The sequence below is a fragment of the Botryllus schlosseri genome, chromosome 3 (genome assembly GCF_051294905.1).
Source record: "Botryllus schlosseri isolate E-star chromosome 3, Bs_hap1, whole genome shotgun sequence".
Lineage (NCBI taxonomy): Eukaryota > Metazoa > Chordata > Ascidiacea > Stolidobranchia > Styelidae > Botryllus > Botryllus schlosseri.
The window spans coordinates 11,775,945-11,797,443 of NC_137238.1; the positions used below are offsets into that span (position 1 = coordinate 11,775,945).

Sequence of the window (21,499 nt, forward strand, 5' to 3'; positions counted from 1 at the left end):
AATATCAGTTATTATACATTCTATGATATTTACGATGAATTGTGCTGTCACAATGCCTTAGCCCCTGTTTCGAACTTTATTTTCTAAAAATAAATTGGCAAGTTGCGTGATTGTGGTAGTAAAAATGTTCAAAATCTTGTAGACAGGTAAGGCATTGCCTCACTTTCCTCCCCTGTCCCCACGTCACCGACGCATCAAAAATCAGTATGTATACTAATGTATAGTTACCATGTTTGGTTCCACCTATGTATGCCATCTTGGGTCCACCGGGGCATACGATACTTATCGTAGGCTCCGGGTCCTGGCATTTAAGAATAGCATCAAGACGAAATTACGATCTCGTATAACTGCCGAAAATCTCAAATTTTGTATGAGGCTCAACCCTTACAATTATCAATCGCAGTAAAAAGCCATCAGGAATATCATGGAACAAGAAAAGACGCATTAACTGTAAAAGTAGTGTTGAAAGTAGATTCACACTTTTATTGTTGTCTACGTCTGTGGGAAATCTAAATAATATTCGTCTTAAGATTCAAAAAATATCATATGCCTCTCAGTACAATACAAATAAAAATATTTTGCTTGCAAAAAATATATGTACCTCAGGTTTTGGAACTCATTATTTAAATAAGGCAACCAGCGTGATTAGTACGAGTTTGCATTGAGAAAATGCGGTGCAAACGACGAATCCCGTGTAGTGATGTCGAATTTGCGCTACCATGACGTCACGATTTTTCAATTGTGACGTAGTAGTGGATTGACATGTATGGCTCTTTGAGTGGTTAAATGGAAAATATACGGTTAATATGGATCTTTGAACAAAAAAGGTTCCCGACCACTGCAGTATACTATATTGTATTGCAGTTATAGTTATAGGAGCAACAAAGGAAAAACTTTCTAGCGAATGTTGTTAATACACGGAACAACAATGGCTAGCTCCAATGTCGGGTTAAGTGATTCCGTTGGAATATACGCCGTAGCGTCGACAGGTTTATTATGTTTTGCGTATTTATTTGACGACACGATTTTTTTGTTTTGAGGTATTTCATGGTGTCTGTCGACTATGATGGTCATTTACATCAGGCCTGTTTTCTTTATTTTTATTCCGTAGCTGCCGATAGTAGCACGGCACACTTGTAGGCTATTTATAAGACACTGCTTACACGGATTATATGGCAAGCCGGAGCATAGATAAACCCCCTACACCAGTGGTTCCCAACCTTTTTAGACTCGTGGACCCCTTGGCCGATATTTGAGCCGAAATTCCCCCCCTAAGAAAAAGTTGCCGGATACTAAAAAGGTGTTTTTTAACGCGCAGCCATTTGTTGACTGAGCAGTATATGCCAAAACGTATTCAGATATGCCATAACTATATTGAATGCTGACCGCATTACACTTTCGTAAAGTACCGCTGACAACTTCCATATCAAATATTTGACACTAGGTGTATTGTTATCAGTGGTGGCTTTTGGTGTGGTCGGTCGCCCAGCGGCCCTTGGTCGAAGGATCCCGCATCTTTGGTTTAAGTGCTTTTTCAAGGATTATAGCGAATAAACGTGGAAATCCGTGTACCAATCAAGAAGATGATTCCGTACAGATGGGTCAATCATCAAATCTCTGCATTTGTTACAAAAGTTCCATAACCCGATAATCAAACCTTGACTTGGTGTGTTGGCGTATTACTAATGTCCCCCGATAGCTTGCCAAATAAATGTGGTCTATTAGCCTGCAGCAGTTGTATCGCTGTTTTATTATTTCACGCTACATTCCATACATCTTCAACATGAAGACATGAGATATATTTAATTGGGTCACTTATTTTATAATTTTACAATGTATAATAAAAGAAGGCTCAGGAGCTTCAACAATTCAACATTGAAGCCTGCTTCAAAACCGTGTTACAGTGTCATACACGTGAGTGACGTAATTCAGGTCCATATGGCGCATTAATTTAGGTTGGTAATAATAGAAGCGAGGGGGGGTCTGGGGGTGAAGTTCCCAAAAAGCTGCGATTACATACTTATAGGGCCCCGAGAAGTCTCGCCCAGGACCCCCCAATAGTAGGGCCACCAATGATTGTTATCAAAAATTTATCTAAATCAAAAGAAATTAGGTCATCACTTTCCCTTCTTGTTCCGCCTATTTTTTACATGTCGGGTAGCTCCTGACTACAAATAAATCACCAAATTCGCTTTTGCGATGGCCTTGAGTTAAATCAATGAATTTCGTGTTTTTCACGTTAGCAGAGATGTTGGCTTAAAAAAGGTAAACATTTTCCCCAACGGCCTTTTTGTGCTGAATTCTCCCCGACTTTTCCCTGCTTGGTAGCAATTTGGTCGATAGGCTATCGCGGGCCCAACGACATCGTCTCACGCGCCTCACTTTTTCAAGGGGTGTAAGATTATAGAGGCAGATAAATATATATTTAGCTAAGAATCCGCCAAAAGAGACCTTCAAAGAACTAGTTTCATACTTTGCAGTTCTAACATAAAAGTCGAAAAATGTTGCGAACCCAGTGTATCTTGCGTTACAACGCTAAAGCCAAATTCCCCCCTAAAAGTTTCAAAATTCCCCCCGGTTGGGAACCACTGCCCTACACTAAGGTAGAAGTTCTGGAGTCGACCTCGCAGCCTTGACGACACGCAACGTTGGATAAGTGCGAAACTTTACTGTGATGCTGCAATTCATCTCATCTTACCAATTTCTACCCGAGAAATCAGTGGGCTATTCAGTAGCCTACTTAGCATCGCACCCACCGGGGTTCATTATCCCCACAAAACTAGTATTTTCCATTGCTCATGGCTTCATCCTTGAATCCGCCATATTTTCTCATGGACTTTACATGCCCAGCAAACACTAGATGTCTTTTGAACCTGTCAGGATATCTTTTTCTTGTCCAGCCAGGTTCAAATGATATCTTGTGCATGCTTTGTGCTGAAGCACGACTTAAATATATCTTTTTCATCTCCAGTCATGTTCAAATCATATCTTTGTGCAAACCTTGTGCTGAAGCACGACTTAAATATATCTTGTTCTTGTCCAGTCAAGTCCAAATCGTATCTTGTCCATACCTTGTGCTGAAGCACGAATTAACTATATCTTTTTCTGGTCCAGTCAAGTCCAAATCATATCTTGTCCATACCTTGTGTGCTGAAGCACGACATCAATATATCTTGTTCTTGTCCAGTCAAGTCCAAATCATATCTTGTCCATACCTTGTGCTGAAGCACGGCTTAAATATATCTTGTTCTTGTCCAGTCAAGTCCAAATCATATCTTGTCCATACCTTGTGCTGAAGCACGACTTAAATATATCTTGTTCTTGTCCAGTCAAGTCCAAATCATATCCTGTGCATACCATAGCAATTTGTAACGTAGCTACGTTGTAAATTGCTATGTGCATACCTTGTGCTGAACCACAACTTTTCTTGGCCAAATTTTGTCGAATACTGAAAATATATTTGTTAGGAATATCAAATTCGATTATTGCTTCCTACTATGGTAGAGTGGTGTTTATAAATGTACAGTAGATTATATTGAACTTTTACTCTCATGGGGCGATTAATCACCTGTGTCACTACCGTATGTTCCACCTAGTGTCACGCTCTTTCTTGCAATTTTGCAGACTAAAATTAAATATCATATTAGCCCGCATCCTCGCGCTCCGCCACCTCCGCTGCTTTCGGTGGTTGGGTTGTATTTGATTGGAATTGGTCGGTTCCCAAATTTTGGAAGGAAATTTGAAAGTCCGCAGAATCCGACTGGAGAATTTCCGGTTCTGCGTCCAAAAAAATTCTGCCAAAATCATGATGTCGTATTTAAGATTATAATTAAGAATGTTGCCAAAATCCGACTGTCGAAATAAATTCAGAATCCGCATCCAGTCCGGCTGAAATCCTGCTAGGACTCCGGCTTCTGATCCGGAGTGTAAACGAGAGGCCATTTCTCCCTTGCGAGTTCACATAAGTTTCGGCGCGAAATACTGTCAGACAAAGCGCCCTCGTAATGGAGGCTTACAGCTACGCAGTCGTATGTTAGGTTTAGTTGCGTTCTGGAATTAATCGTGGTAAATTAAGGCTCAACCAACCATATTCCTTCAGAGGATTACTGAAAACTGAACTGTAGATGGTAATTTATATATGCTTGATACGAAACATAGGTATATAGTGAATGGTATAATGTCACAAAGTATAGAACTTGGTTTGCACTTTTGCGAATATCGTATAAGTTATTGTGACAGTGCTGGATTATATAATATCATCAGATGGTGGTCGCTAAAATCATTCATTGTGATCGAATGTTCTTGTACTTTTGTCTATAATAGTGTAGTGGGAGCTCAGCTACAACGTGGTAATGCCCAGATATAAAATAAGACGGGGGAAGCACAGACGTATAGGCAATACCAGAAAGAGTGGCTACGGTTCAAGCGAGCTAGAACCGCCGATTTGACGGGACGGATCGTTTCATCATCGTCAAGTGAAATATGACATGGCCAATTGGACTCTGTACAAAATACGTATCAAATGCTCATCCGGTAAGTCAACTGATAATTTGTGAAGGTTTACCGTTACTCAGTACCAGTGTTGGGATGACTTGAATCATGACAAAAATGAGACTGTAGCATGTAGCTATACCAGTGATTCCCAACCGCGGCCTCGAGCTAGCCGTCTTGCGTCCCCCACAAAAATTTAAAGAAATCGATTTATGATATAAAATTTATATTTATAAAATTCTCTTGCTTAGCTTGGAGTCTGGAGTTGTTAATTAGGATTGCAGAAAAGTTCTCAGTAGAGTGCTAACTTTATGTCACTACTGTATATAGGTATTGATAACTAATCTACGAATAGATGTACAACACGTGACTCACGGTTGAATACGCTGAGGCAAAACCCAGCAGCAGTTCTCCTCGATTTTACTCTATTTTGTGAACTTTTTATTGATCTAAAGCAGTCACGAATTCGTGCGGCCCCAACTATATACTCTGAAATTCTAAATTTGGCCCTGACACCGAAAAAGGTTGGGAACCACTAAGCTATATACACAGTTACTTGCGTACACTATTTCATTAGCAGTTCTATGTTTGCGTGTGCGATACAATATCGTTTTTTCAAGTTTGTGCGAGTTTTCAAATTTGAGTAATTCTAGATCTAGTTGCGCTGTTTACAAATCCAGTAGTTTGATAAATCTGGAAACTTACCATCTATATTATCCATCTGTTTTAGATTTATGGGTCAAGGCCTTTCGTGATGTGAGGGCAGTTGCAGACAATAGTAGCTTGCCCTCCGCTTCATAAGGACCTACAACGGCCTAACCGAAAACGTCAGCCGCCAAAAGATTTTTTGACAAGTCCATGTCATCTGATAATCAAGGTATAGCCTACACTGTTATTCTGCCTAATATGTTATACGCAGAAGTGACATATGTATAACTTTCATACTTTGTAGATGATGCTGTTCCTTCAAAGAAAATACGTAACCCAAGTATTCAGACACAAGGCATGCCTATACCAACTCCAAGAGTGCGGTCACCTCCTGATTCTGGCGATGAAAGTGTGACAAGCAAAAGTGCTCTTGTTAATGATGCTTCAAATGCAAGTTTGCCATCATCAAGTGAGGAGAGTGTTGAAGAACAGCATGATCCCAACATTGAATGTAGCGGCCAGTTGCAGGGAATCAACCAATGCAGTAAGCTCCTAACACTTTGATTCATTCTCGAATTTAAGCAATAGAGTCGCTCTATTTTCCAGACGATCCTTCATTTGTAAGCAATGTTGAACTGCAAAATTCTGACTGTCAACAACAAGGCCTATCACAAAGTAATGGCAAGTTTATCGCATATGATCAATCCAGTTTTTTTGAATTCAAATAATTTTTTAGCTCCTCCATGTTCTTCATCAACTCCAACATCTGAACACAGTGACCACTCTATATATTTCTCTGATGCGTAAAGACATCAAAGACATCAAGTTGCAGATGAACCAGATGATGGACCTCTGCTCCAAGCAGATGAACCAGATGATGGATCTAAGTAAAGGTCACATCATCGACGACTCAAAAAATAAACACAGTACAACAGCCCCAATCTTGCTTGAAGATCTTATTGAAAACCCCTGTCAAACCGTATCTCAGCAGGAACAACTGGTAAAGAACTTGACTGACGGCGATTGCAAGAAATCTGAACTGGTATGATTTTGTCGATTAGAGCAAACTTAGCCGGAGTATCTAACCCAGGGGCAGGCAGCATACGGCCCGTGAAGTGATTTTGTCCGGCCCGCCGACAGTTTTCTGTCCTACATGATAATGCCCCGCCCCAGTTTGCCGAGATTCCCCACTAATTCCTTACTACGTCAAATTTTAGTGACTATGTTATTGTATTATACGTGTATGCGCAGCGTTGCGAGAGTGGAGCTTACGCGTAAGTTCGTTGAAGCGAGAAGACTTGCATTATCGGCATTGACGATGCAATCAAACCTAATGTGGTCTGTGGTAATCATGATTTTTGTTGACTTCAATGGTCAGCAGGCTGATATTTCCTATTTTTGATTCCGTAACCGCCGACTTGTAGCACGGCACACTTCTAGGTTATTGTAAGGCACCGCTTATGCCAGGGGCGCCAACTCAAAATGGGTTGTAGGCCACTTTTTGAATTTGGTAGAGGACGCAGGCCGCATGAATTCAGTATCGAGATTGCCTACATGACAATGTTATTCTCAAATCCACATTGTATTCTCCATTATCGGCGAGAAATGGCTTTGAAGTGACATTGCTGTCGTTAAAATACATTCATTAGATACGATATATTCCTTGTGGATAAATGGACGAATAATGCATCGATTCAGCAATCCGGTGCCCAAGTACCTAATTTTCCTATATCCGGCCTGCCGACTGGAGAAGTTGCCCACCCTGATCTAACCTCTCGTCAAGATCAACGTTCCATCAAGTTATTTGATGTTTATGCAGGCGCGTAGCCAGAGGGTGGTTTGGGGGTATAATCGTCATTTATGCATGTACTTTGCCATGATGAATTGATGCTATATTAGTGAATTCGAAAAATATCGAAACCCTACTTATTTTTTGGGCTGATCTAGTTATTTTTCATTCTGGTACACACCACTATCGTAAGGCAGAGCCATTTGTATTTTGTACTACAGGTATCTGCTTTGAAAGGACTTCACGGTGAACAATTGGCTTCAACGGTCAGAAATATCATGACAAGCATAGCTGTAAAAGATGTGTGGCAATTGTTCAGCCTAAAAGGTCAAAGAAGCAAAAATGGACAAAAAAGAAGTTTTCAAAATTTTACTCTTTACAAGACTATTACACGTAAGTTGTTACTGATATTACAATCAAGATTACTAAACCCTCGATAACAATGCCTTCGAGAGCATTTATACAGAGTTAAAGTATTTTGCTTTCCCTTCTTGTGAAAGATCATCGCAGCTAAATTGCAAATCGTTGCTGACCACACAGCCTTATAAGCCCTCGTTTGAAGTCATCTTCCACTGACATTGCCGACATGGCAAAATCACAAACAAGTGCGTTGATTGCGCAACTCGGTGTTGAGTCTGGAATGTTTTGAAATACCAATTTTGACACTATGGGGTGATCACATTCGAGAGAGATTGTTACCGCTGGCGGAGATTCCGATTTGCCGCATTGTTTTGTAATGCAGCCCCTGATCTACTTATATTATCTTTGAAGGAGCATGTAAAGTGGCTCATCCTACGGCCGAGAGTACAACAATTACAACCAAAGTGGGACGATTTCTAACTGTTATTGGAGCTTGCAAGGTAATTTTGTTTATGAATCTGACGTCTGTGTGACAGCTGCGTTCTTTATCATATCATTTGACAGTAAGTGAATCGTTGCTACCTCCAGGGCCGCTTCCATTCATCTTCAGAACACTATACCAGTGGTTCCCAAACTTTGACGTGATGTCATTTAAAAAAAAATTTATAGTCATTTAATTTTGTCAAAATTGTTGGTCTTGCTTGCATAAATTTTTGATCATCTCGTTACACTTGCTCAGATTTAGCGGTGGAACCACGAACCAATGTCTCCAAAACTTTTTTGCCAATAATCCGTCACTCATTTCAAACTCCTTTCAATTCACATTTCTACACGGGAAGCAAGTTCATCCTCAACTGGTCGCATTCGTACCGCGTGGGGGGCTCAGATTGCTATTGCCTGACCCATGTTCCCTCTAAGCTGCACTGCGCATGTGCGCAATTGCACAGTGCTTAGTTGGTCTCTGCGCACAGAAAAAATCTGAAGTGATGTCATTTTTTTTAGTCGTTATGCACTACTGTGAGTTGGTGAGTGTGTGCAGACTCGTCAAAAATTAGAGGGAGCATTGGGTCGGCTATTTCGGTGGCGAACAAGATGCATGGCAAATATGGCTCAATTCCAACGTGTAGAAGTCAAATCATTGAGATACAAAATTAGGGATTTGAAACTTCGCTGGTATATATATTAGGTACATTTTACAGCTAGCTATAGTATCCCGTTCACCAAAGAAATGTTTGAAGCTGGCCCAGAACGATAACGATGAGTTATACGATCTTCCAGGGCCGTCACACTCCAAACACCCAATTAGGGGAGCTCGACTGAACCCAAAATTACTTTGTTGGTCGTTTGTTGAAGTAGATTTTTGTCGTGCTTTGCGCGATTTTTTGTCCCTGTAGGTCTACATTTAAATATGATTAGTAAGATAAAAAAGGTGCTTATAATAGAGAAATATGCAAATTGGTGGTGGCGATTACCACACATTGAAAAGGACTACGACGCTACTCTGTGGTAAGAGATGGGTCTCAAGAACATTTTCAAACCCGAAAATGGGCCACGCCCAAAAGATGGCTGAGAACCCCTGGTTTATTGGCTTCTATATGTTGGAATTGAGCCAAATTTGGCGCGCAGAGTTAAATCGACAATGTCGTCGAAGTAGATGGTAAAGTTTGACTTGGCTGTCACACTCCACCAAGTTCGTCGTGACTTCCTAAAGACGGTTCGGAATCCTTGGATGAATGTGACTTGACATGACCGTCCCGCATTACTCACAAACAAACACATATAATGACTATTGCTCTACTGCTAATCAATCAAAGTAATCAATTCATTTATGTTATAGGACGACGATAAAGGAGAAAACATGAGCAAGACTGTTATCGAGGAGGCAGAAGTATTGGCTGAAGTGATTGCACAGTTCTGTATCAAGGCCTAATTCTTGCTAACGTATTTTCTTCATCCATGTTTTTTTCGTGTTTTGTACTGATTTCATACAGAACAGAAAGTCATATACATTAGGGTTGTTCAAAAAAAACTTTTTTTTCCAAATCTCACTCGCCTAATGACTAAATCGTCAGGTTGTCCAAGAAAACGATGCACACCAAATTTGACTCAATTCCAACCAGTAACGGCCGTGCAATCTTGAATTGAAATTTTGTGGAATTATCAACGAAAAACTCAAATAGTTTTGCTTCTGCTAGCCGAAATTGACTCAAATTTGTTTTGCATCGTCTTTGAAGACAGCTCAACAATTTCATGGGGTTGACAGAAAAATTTGAGAATTTTTATTTTTTTATTTTTAATAATATTTTTTAAATTTCAATTCAAGATTGCACGGCCGTTACTGGTTGGAATTGAGTCAAATTTGGTGTGCATCGTTTTCTTGGACAACCTGACGATTTAGTCACCAGGCGAGTGCGATTTGGAAAAAAAAGTTTTTTTTTTGAACAACCCTAATATACATGCTGATTTTTAAAATTGGCAATTAGTTTTCCTTCTGAACAAAAAGGCCTACTTCTTGCTAACGTATGTTATGTCAGGGACTATTATTTTACCTTCATTCTTCATCCATTTTTATTCCAATTTTTCGTCGAGGTCTAGTCAAATGCATTTTTTTGTATTTTGAACTGGTGCAATACAGAACAAAAAGCCATACATGATTTGTAAAACTGAGGATTCATATTCGTTCATGTGTGAAGTGCAGCATATAGCAGGTTTAGCCAACCAGGGTTCAGGGTCACACAGGGTCGAATTGTACAAAAAATATCTTATAGGATATCGTTGAGGATGTTTATCAGGATATCTTTGAGGATCTCCATCAGGATATCTTTGAGGATGTTTATCAGGATGTCTTTGAGGATGTCTATCAGGATATCTTTGAGGATGTCCTACAGGACATCTTATATATATCCATTTCTGTCGACAAATGTATATATTTTGCACTTCATTGAAGGACATCTTTTGAACTCATGGAAGATGTTTAAAAAATATCTTTAATAAGTTTTGTGTTTGCTGGGTGGAAGATGTGGCGAGGATAATTAATATAGTCGTTCAGTCCATATGAGTTTTCCTAGTGAAACACTCCCTGGATTTTTTCATGGCAATCTTAGTATATTCCAAAGCATTGATATCACGATGGGTCATTATTTACTTCAATACCAATGGCGTTTGTTTTGCTAATTAATTTATCAGTGATATTTCGATATTGGCCTGGAATGAACGGCCTACCTTCATCAATTAGCAAGAATTTGTGGAGTCGACTACGGTGGGACTCGAACTTGAAGGCAATTGGCGTTACAGCGATGGAAAATTAGGTCGTAACAATCTGAGTTAAATTATTTATATCTGACCTTCGTAAAGATCGTTATGTGATTTGGAGAAGACGACGCCTGCCAGGAATCGCCGCACGACGGACCATCGATCTTCGTGGAGATGTTCTTCATCAAAGCGAGAAAATTCGATGATCTCCATTTCTGCTATAAAGATCGCTGCTAAGTATTCTTGGAGGCTTTGATGACAAAAGAAGAATGTGAAATTCCCTTCCATCAAATGTCGGCTTAGTAGGTTGTTCCCCGGAACTTTTGTCAATAAATCTTGGACTTCCTCTGCGGAAACTCCAAATTCTTTCAAGTCCGTCTCTTTGAACACGACCTGTCCTTCTCTCATGCCTCGAAATGCCAATGCCTTCAGTTTGTAGACGATCGATAAAATTTGTTCCCGATTTCGAATGTTTTCGATGCTTTGTAGAGCTGATATGATCCTGCTGTATAGTTCTGTCACCGTTGTTGGAGGAGGTTTATTTGGATCTCTGCCCATCACAACTGCCGTTAGAATCAGAAAAACGGGTACAGAGACTAAATTGATCAATCTTGGTGACATAATTTCAATTTTCTGCCAGAGTTCCTCACCATTCTTTTTCAGTAAAAATGCAAATAGCCTATGAGCGTCTTCAAAAGTAAGACCATTCAGCGTGATGATGGTTTCGGGTCGTGCCATCGCCGGTAATTCCGAAACCTTAAACTCGCGTGAAGCTATGTAGATATTTACGTGACGGAGGATATTTCGAGATAAAATGTTGTACATGACTGTCCAGCAACTTGCTTTTTCGTGCTTTTTTATTTTGCGTAGATTTTTCGTCTCAAAATCTCATCTTGCTTGATCAAGCCCGTCGAATATTAGAACTGCTTCGGATTGATATTTGTCCAGCCATTTGAATGCCTGATCCTCTTCAAATTCATTTTCGTACAGCCCTCCAAATAAAAATTTTGATGGTTTAATTTCGCCCTTCACTTCAACTTCCTTCAATTCAATATAATGTACCATTTTTTTACTGTAAGGGGCCATACCTACAACATGCTCCATTTTTAGGGATGCACCGAGAGCTTGTCGAGCTATTCTGCGCGTAAGTGTTGATTTACCCGATCCTGCAGATGCCACAATAGCGGTTATACCAACTGTTTCTGATGAGCCTGATTTTTTCTTTTGCCATATTGATGCTACTAAGTCATCAATTCCTATATTCTCCGCTTCAATTATTTCCTGTCGCAGAAATCCAACTTCGTGTGCCAGCTGATTATGGCTGTAGCGACCTTTGTAATAATCATCAACGTCAACTTGACGCATCTGTGGGTAAACTTCAAAGTCAGGTTGCTGAAGCCTTTCATGTCGAAAGTCATCAAGGATATCAATTGTTGTCACATCCAAGGTGTTTTCGTTGCAAATTTGTATCAAACTTTCGTGACTGATATCTGAGAAATAAGAAATGGATATTATTGATATGAAAGATAACGAAAAATTCAAATCTACAAATATATAAAAACAGGCCTAAGTCGGGTACACCGGACAACGATTAGAAATTTTCTTCTCCTCAAATGAAACAATACGGTTTCCACATCGAAGCAATACAATCACCAGCTGCTGACATAAATCATAAACGAGCTGTTCTTTGCCGTTACGAGTAAAGACTAATTTCAGTGTGTAATACGTAGAAAGCAAATATATACATTATACATATGCTGATCAATGACGTGCGGTCAAGTGAGGCAAATGAGGCAGTGTCTCACCTGTCGGACGGATTAGTAAAGGAATATTGTGACACCTTCGAAGAATATTGATACTTCCGCCAATGCTCATGAATAACTGAATTTGAATATTTTTTCATCCAACATCACCAATTTTCAGGGTTGTAATGACTCGAGTCATGACTCTACTCGAGTCAGACTCGAGTCACGATTTTTTTATGACTCGACTTGACTCGAGTCATTTTCTTGAAATGGGAAAATGACTCGACTCGACTCGAGTCAATATTTGGATTGACTCGACTTGTACTCGAGTCATTACGCATGACTCGACCCAAGTCATTGACTCGGCTTATTTTATATGACTTGAAGATGAAGAAATTTGCGAATCATAATGGCTAGATCAACGCATCCGACGAATTCTGCCGACATCGCTATTTGTCACCACTGCTTTCGTTGCACTTGTCTGATATATCAGATATGCCGCCGTAAAAACAACAGAAAATGATACATAGTAGCAATGCATTGTACAAAATCGTCCAGTGATGAAGAGGTAATAGATCCTCCGCAATTAAAGTACTCAAGACTTTTCAATTATACAAGCAAACAATTGAATCAAAGTTCAATTACAGCCAATGAAATGACTCAGATGGTGAAGAGACTAATAAGCTCATGTGTAGATTTGAAGGCGATGATTCTTTGCATTTTTGGGCTACTAGAAAGAATGAGTATTCAATGCTCTTCAGTGTGGTTCAAAAATGCTTGTCAATTCCTGCATCTAGTGCACTAGTGGAACGTGTATTCAGTAGATGTGGATTCATTCTACGGCCATGCCGCTTTAACATATTTGAGGATCTCCTTTCCACATTAGTATTTTTGAGGTGTAACTCATTGATTTGATCTGCTGTCTGTGAAAACACACAATGCCCTTCGTCCATTTGACGTTTTGTTAGGTATGTGCATTGTGCACGTGAGTAATAATGAATGGCTAATGTTGCGTGATGTTTGTACAATATGGCTGTTCTAAAATAACTTCTTTTTTATTTTACTGGGTGGTTACATGATAAAATTGTTATGTTGCATAAAAGGAACACTGAATCTGGCTTAATTTGAAAAAAGTGGAATCAATGATCTGAGAGGAGAATATTCTGGATTTGAAAATAAATGGAGTATTTTAGTGAGAAATTCTTTCATATAATATAATTACATAGTAGTAATCCGACTATTTTTTCATATCCAAAACATTCTACTCTAATAACTTCACTTTTTCTAGTTGGAATTGAGTCAAATTTGCTATGAATCATATTTCTACACAATGTAACAATATCATGAGATAGCCGGTAAAATTCGAAAATCTCTATTTGTAATTAGTCTAAAATTTTCTTTCATAGCATTGCTTTCTACTGGTTGGAATTAAGCCAAATTTGATTTTTAGGCAATCTAGCAATTTTAAGAAGTAGCCAGAAAATTTGAAAAAATGTTTTTGAACAGCCCCATTGTACAATTATTTCTCCAATGCTGTAACTGCGATGTAGTCGGTAATGCAATTGGGAAAACCTTTAGTATAATCAAAAGGTATCTGTTCTGTTGTCACTGCACAATGCACATAGTTGCATGCACGCTTTTACAGCATGCTAGCCTGTTTTAAATACCTCTACATAAACATGCATCTATCGATTCTCTATCAACTAGTATCTTGACGTGAATTTGTTGGTTCTCTATCAGATAGTATGTAGACGTGAATTCGTTGGTTCTCTATCAGCTATTCGTGAGCTATCGTCGATGTGTTCATAATAAAAACTGAATGCTTGTATTGGTGATGTATCAGACTGACAAGAGAGATATTTGATTTTAAGTTCTAAGATTAGTAAAGTTATCTTTAGCATCGGTAAATGAGGCCAGGACCTGTCTGTTATCTGCCTGAATAAACACGTGCCAAGACTCTGATAGGGACAAAATGAGCATGTTTCGCAAACAGGGAATTCGATATCACCCAAGCAGGATTGAAAACATGAGTTGAACATGACTTCAATACTGTGACTTGGACTCGACTCGAGTCATAACACCATGACTCGGACTTGACCCTTTAAACGGTGACCTGGACTCGGACTCGAGTCTGTGATGAATTGAAAATGACTCGACTCGACTCGAGTCAAAACCACAAAAGTATGATTGACTAGTGACTCGGAACCATGTGACTTGGTTACAACCCTGCCAATTTTCCTATTTATTGATCGAACATACAGCGCAAAAGGAGAGGTGAGGCACAGATGAGGCACGGGCGAGTCGTGCCTGACCTGCTGCAATGCAAATCATTATAACCGGCTCAGAATTCGTAATAACTGGTAGCAATTAAATGCTATTTTCGCACCAATTTCGAAATCCGAATAATACCAATCTTAGATCACCAGAACCCCCACAAAATCGCCAAGGAGTGTGCAAACCAGCTTTATTACGTACAATGACACTACACAGCGAATATTTCAATGACGTCTTCAACGCGGAATAAAAAGCGCACAGGTACGACAAACGCGCGTCCACGTCGTTCAAATATCATATGATCGACCGAAAAGATCTTCGCTCCATCAAATATTCCAAACCTGGCGTATGAAATAGTATCCCGCCGGCCACCCGGCAGTCGACGAGTATGTCCACATTCAGCTCGAAATACAAGCAATTTCTACAAAATGAATACCAGTCCGCCCTCAATATTACCGGAACACCACCTGATCTATCGATCTCGCCTTTCGCGACACGCCACCCATTTCCCCTTGCTTTTCTATACTATCTTCTTTTACTTTTCATTCAGTGTGCATGCCTCCTCTTCACATCGCCTAGGCCAGTGGTTCTCAACCTTTTTGGCTTCGCGGACCCCTTTGGACCGTCACGGACCCTCGCGGACCCCCTCCAGTTTTAGTTCAAATTTGTCTCAGTTATGGTGCAACCGTCATCTGTCTCGTGCAAATATGGACCGTATAGGCTTGTGATAAACAGCAACAAAATGACCTTTCTTGAAAATAACACCATACTATTTATATAGAAATTGGAGAGACTTTTATTATTTCAACGCTAATTTCGCAGCTGTTTGTCTTGAAGTGCGTGGTCGTGTCTTGAAAATCCGCATCTTCGATTTGATATGAAAGAGTGCCGCAAATCCATTTCCACCCATATAGATGGACTCTTATTGAATGTAAACGTGGAATGGCAATGACCGATTTTGCGGCTTCCTTCCGCTTCGCTGAGGTTGGATCCAGAATTGTGTTGCGTAAGCGCCTTTAGGATTTCTGGCAATCCAAAAGTTATCTTCCAGAGCGCAGAATTTACTGAATCTGGTCTTGATCGGAAGCTACTGTTAACATGCGATAGTAATATTAGCGCGTAACGCTTCCGACGACACTTTTGGTGTGCTCGCAACATTTATGGCACCACAATGAAGACACATATTTTTAATGGACATATCACATTCATTTTTATCTAGCATCTCATACGGAAGTTATTCTGAAATAGTGGTTATTATTTACACAGGATGAAATGAATTTCGTGGCGACGTTTCAATCCCTTCATTAAGACAAAATAGGGAAATAAATTTTTATTTGAAACGACTATTCACTAATTTGATGCGACTGACAACCTCAAATCGAAAAGCTTGATTGACCTTACTATCTCCATGTTTATATTTGTTCCACAAACCCCAGAAAACGTCTCTAAACGGCAATATGTTTGTATCAGTAGGTTATTGGCAATTTGGCAATCGAAATAATTTGCACAGTAGTATATTACATGTCAGACGATTATTCTGATGATGTGATTCATGAGGTTTTAGCAGTTGTGGAGCGAAACTGCCTTACAATTTCCCTGATTTAAAGAATTACATATTAGGTTTTCAATCACATTGCAAATTTAGAGGTCTCGCGGATCCCCTGAAATTGCTTCGCGGACCCCCGGTTGAGAACCACTGGCCTAGGCCATTGGTTCCCAAAGTGGGTGGATTTGAATCAAATAGTATTTACGGTGGCCAATTCTACAATTATTTATAATAGTTGTGCCACCGTAAATACTATTTTATTCAAATCCAAATTTTTTGACGGCAATAACTCCACTTCCACTGGTTGGAATGGAGTCAAATTTGGTGGACATCGTTTCTATAGACAACGTAACACTTTCATGGGGTGAACGGAAAATTTTGAAATTTTTTATAATAATTTTTATATAATAAATAGAAACTCTGATCTCCTGTAGCAATGCGGAGACTGGTTGGAATGGAATCAAATTTGATGTGTAGGCTTAAGTTAAGTGACCTAACAATTTTATCAAGTAGGCAGTACAATTTGAGAAGAAAAAAAGTCATATTTGAACATCCCCACTTTGTACATTCTTGGGCTTCGGGATATCTTTTAAGCAAACCTATCAACCCTTTTCCCTTTCCGACAATGGCTAGAGCCCCATAAATAATCACAGAAGTCAGCTTTGTCAAGTTGATGTGTTTGGGGGTCCTCGATAATGGCTCGTCCTTGCAGAACAACTGTCCCCTCCCCACGTTTGCTCTGCCAGCATTTACTCTGCAAATGTGTCCACTCAGAGAACATCCACCCGGTAACTATACAATGTTGGATTCGTCAAATGATGGGCTAAAGTAGCCTACGCGGCAACTTGTTTCAAGGACTGCGATAAAAGATCGACAGACATTGCTGTTTCTCATTTGGACACGGCTAACTCAGACGACTGTAACTTCAAGATTAGCCAGGTGATGTTGTTGTTGTTGTTGCTAGATTCCGGAAACAGGTAATTCGCACAGTCTACTAAAGTGTTTTCTCAAAACATATGTCCTCAAGCTGACTCCTTGGCTTTAGTAATATTCCAAGCGATTTTGCACTATGCTTCTGTAACGTTGCCCGCAATTTTAACAATGCCTCGAACTTCGGATTGCTGGGCTTGACACTTAGCTAGAAACGTTTTATTCCAACGAAAAGGTGGATATATATTTTTGAAATCCGAATGAAACTGTCTATGATGTCGTTAAACTTGTTCGCTTCGTTACGACAACTATTCTTCGGCAAATGACTACACATCGGTTTTCCATTTATCTCTGCGAAAGCTAATTTATTGTTCCGCACTCAATTGAAAACTCGGTTTTGGTGAATTAATTTCTCTTTCCTTGTCGCGATCTGTGCAAGTGTAAAAGTGTACTACCCAGCGGGATACTTTTAAACCAGAGTGCAGAAGAATATCGATTACACTAGTCAACACAATTTTTGTTGATTTTGACTAACTTTTAGGCGCTAAATTCAGAAATGACTTCCGTTTTTCTCTATCACGTCACGCATCGCTGACTATGCCAAGGTTTTCCGGGAAATTATTTAGATATTTAGGCTTTTTTGAATGTCTGCTGTCCGACATAACATATGGCAGTGGCACATTTGTCTCAGGGTTACATGTGCATCCTTATTGTCTGACCACTAAGTAAACACAATATTTCAAAGCTGATACATACGATTAGGGTTGCATTTGAAACAAAAATCAATTTAAAACAAACATGTTTAAAACAAGGCCGTAATTTAAAACATGGCTTGTATTATTATTTTTTTAAGCCATGAAGTCACGAATATTCAATTGCGACGTCAGAGGTGATTGACATTGATAATTGAAAATATAGGGTACATATAGCTCCTTAAACGAAATATCTGTACTTATTTTGAGGGTTCCAACCATTCCATATCGATATACGCTGGCTATATCGGGTGGTAAATGTCTGTAAGCTCATACAACGTGTTTTTTAGAAAGTATTTACGCAATTATGGCATAATTTTACAACTTAAAAAAACACAATATATTTTTTTAAAGTCCTTTGTTTAAAACACTGTTTAGAACAGGTTTTGAACAAAGTGTTTTGAAACACCGTTTGTTTTAAATGAAACCCTGCATATGATGCAAACGTGCTTGTGATATTGCAACAATTACATTTTTAAATAATATATATTCATATTGAAATGAACCCGAATATTTTCGGCAGACAGTCGTCAGGGGTAATCGTCAGCAACTAGTAGAGAATCGGAAAAAACATTGTATATCAACAATCGTATCAAAAAATATGACGTCACCAGCATGAAATTTCGAATGAGAGAGCGTTAAATGTACTCTTTTTAGGTGGTACGCGTACTCCTTTTGTTGGCAGAGTTTGGGTTGATATATTTTGATAAAAGTCGACTCCAAGACACACAAATGGAAGCGTGAACGGCCCCTCCCAACGACGCGAAATCTTTCGTCTCGATAATTATTCGCACAAATCGGATTATCCAACAGATGTTTGCCGATTGCAGAATTATTGGCCTCTGATCGGTCAGCATCAAATTTAAGTGGATGAGTTAAGGGTGAGCTTTTCACCGAGCGTGAAGCGCGTGTTCTGACCGACCGACTCGATGCTGACCGATCAAAAGCCATTAATACAATGTTCTTTCCGATTCTCTACTAGTTGCTGACGATTACCCCTGACGAGTGTCAGTCGAAAATATTCGGGTTCATTTCAATATGAATATACTATTTAATTGTATAGTGAAGTTCTGTACCTCCAAGAACTCTTCAATTACATTTTTCTGTATTATTCACTAGGACTAACTGAGAGTGCGATTGTTACTGCACCTAAGACGCTTCCATTTCTAGAATGCAACAACTTATGCTCCTTTATGAGCTACCAATAGACGTTCTCCATTCACTTGAGTTGTAAATGGAGATTTCTAACTCCTCCAGCGACCCATGGTAACAGTATCATGCCAAAGCTAGTATCACGGCAATACGCGAAGCTACCGAAAGTAGCCCTGCGGTGAAAACGCGATTTCTCACGATCGCAAGTAGGATATCTTCTCTCTCTCTCTTCCCAAGTCATCTTTTCTCAATTCGCCAGGATGCTAAAAGTTTGGAATATCTCTATTTCAAGTCCCGAAGCCTATGTCAGATCATTCAATTTGCGTTGATGGACTATTCTACGTTCTAAATCATCTTCGATTTCCAAATTTTCATCATTAGGCCTACTATCCCTAAGATCTACAGCTGATACTAAATACTAAATTTTTTTCTTGCCATATGCGGCAGTTTGCATCAAATATATGTATGAAATATCCTCGGATGGTTGCATCCTCTAACCAAAAATGGGTGAAAGATTCAGCCTATATCGATACCAGTTTCTTTTTTCCGAATAATTCAAATAAACCCTTGGCTGTCTAACTTATTAAATGACAAAAGTGTGGATTTCTATATGGTATGAAAAAGTAATATGGCTAAATTCGTCAAAATTTGCATATTGTGGGCATATGTCGTAGCGCATAAACTTGAACTGATCGAAAAAAAACAGTGGCATTTTTGGAGTCAGCACGCCAAAGTTAGCCTAATTCAAGTGCAAAAGCAAAGTCAACAAATTTTTCGTTCATAGTTGTTGCCCAGTCTTATCAAAACAGTACCAATTTCAACTCGAGCATATCAAGAAACCAGAATGAGTCAACAACAAACGAAACAGAGACGGTACGATGATAGCGCTATATATTGCTAAATTGATATGTAACAATACCATGTCAGTAGAGTAATTGGTTTCACAATCAAAGATGTTGCAGGCCGGAAAATAAGCGTTTGGGGGCCGCGTGTTGAGAACCCCTGTTGTATATGACCAAACCATGACCGGGGGATCGCGCGAAGCGACAAGAGCTACATGGAACAGATTGCGAGAAGTAGCCTAGATATCTTGCGTGTCAACATTACTAATGTGATAATAAATAGGTCGCCAATTCAATCAGCTAACCTTTTACGTTTTATGTATTTGTCAATCTGATTCTAATGTAATCTACATCCCCAATCATGAATATCACCCTGATTTTCCACAGTCTGGCTGCTGTTTTTTACCATTTCAGATTGATGTTAGTAACATATTTTTAGTTTTGCTGATACAGTGTCCATTTCAATTTTGTAAAATAAGAGATTGGACGAGCAAAGGACAATACAGAATATAAAACAGACATTAGGATCATAAATAAAACATTTTTTCGTTTTTCCTTTCGCCGATCGTTGAACAATCTTTATTAAATAACTGAATATTTCAGTAAGAGGAAAGATTGAATAATGTATTGTAAAATTTCACACAATTTCATTTTTCACATCGTTGGGTATGTTTATCAGGTACTACATGTGTGTTTTGTTTGTTTTGAGGTATTCATGGTGTGTGTCAACTGCTATGGTCATCAACACCAGGTCAATTTTCTTCATTTTTATTCCGTAGCTGCCGACTTGTAGCAAGGCCCACTTGTAGGCTTTTATAAGACACTGCTTACACGGATGAGATGGTGAGGAGGAGACTAGATAAACCTCCAACACTCAGGTAGGAATTCTGGAGTCGACCTCGGTCGGACTCGATCCCACAACCCATTAATGTGTGTGTGTGTGTGTGTGTGCGTGCGTGCGTGCGTGCGTGCGTGCGTGCGTGCGTGCGGGGTAACGGGGATCACTAAACATTCCCGTTTCCATTTTAGCGCATGCGTAGGTATCGGGCAATCGGTACTTGAATGAATAGCAGGTACATTCTTCAAAGTTCATCCAACCTACGCATAATTTATGTACCAACATATTGACACCCTAGAACACTAATAAAATTATCACGACTAGGAGGCCATAAAATATTTTAAAACACTTAGCTCGTCATTAAAAAAAGTGTTTTGAAGTAAAACTTTCTCCTCAATTGGGATACCGCTGAATGAAAAAAAAACATTGCACTCACCTTGACTCGAGGGACTTGCTTCTTCTTCAGCACTGGTATTGTTATAGACGTACTTCTTTATGATCTGCTGATTTTCGGCGACGACGTTAATAAAGCAATTTTTGAACTTTTGATTCACATTTTCACCTTCAGCCAAAGTTGCAGATCCTGAGACACACGTGGTTAATGTACTGTGTGTCAGGTTCCATGCATAGTCATATCATAAAATAATATGGATTCTATTATGTATGTATCTTATTTATGGAACGAGCGAAATGTGCTTCATTTAAATAACTTGACCACTATTTTATATGGATGATATCATTTTGAATTTCAAGTATTCTGCACAACAATACAACAGGATTTGCTTACCGCTTGTTCTCGGTGATAATGATGTAGGCATGACATCAGCGACACCAGCATTGTAATCTCGACCCACTTGTGACATGGTATTGATCACGTGGT

At 39.3% G+C, this 21,499-nt stretch overlaps 2 protein-coding genes across 3 annotated transcripts; one reads left to right on the top strand and one right to left on the bottom strand.

Annotated features, from left to right (window-relative positions):
- The first annotated feature begins 3,965 nt into the window (after positions 1-3,965).
- Positions 3,966-9,937, top strand: LOC145435778 (uncharacterized). 2 transcript variants are annotated; one of them, XM_080313051.1, is made up of 8 exons: positions 3,966-4,533; positions 5,222-5,368; positions 5,444-5,683; positions 5,746-5,814; positions 5,876-6,181; positions 7,150-7,321; positions 7,700-7,788; positions 9,126-9,937. In XM_080313051.1, exons 4-8 carry the CDS (start codon positions 5,767-5,769, stop codon positions 9,216-9,218), a joined length of 708 nt encoding a protein of 235 aa, XP_080169177.1. In that variant the 5' UTR covers positions 3,966-4,533; positions 5,222-5,368; positions 5,444-5,683; positions 5,746-5,766; the 3' UTR covers positions 9,219-9,937. The 2 variants fall into 2 exon arrangements, with proteins under 2 accessions (XP_080169177.1, XP_080169178.1); XM_080313052.1 differs by lacking the exon at positions 3,966-4,533 and having other exon boundaries at positions 4,543-5,368.
- Positions 9,938-11,126: 1,189 nt separating this feature from the next.
- Positions 11,127-21,108, bottom strand: LOC145435780 (uncharacterized). The gene is made up of 2 exons (XM_080313053.1): positions 21,056-21,108; positions 11,127-12,030 (listed from the first exon to the last, which is right to left on the bottom strand). Exon 2 carries the CDS (start codon positions 11,903-11,905, stop codon positions 11,429-11,431), a length of 477 nt encoding a protein of 158 aa, XP_080169179.1. The 5' UTR covers positions 11,906-12,030; positions 21,056-21,108; the 3' UTR covers positions 11,127-11,428.
- Positions 21,109-21,499: the final 391 nt, after the last annotated feature.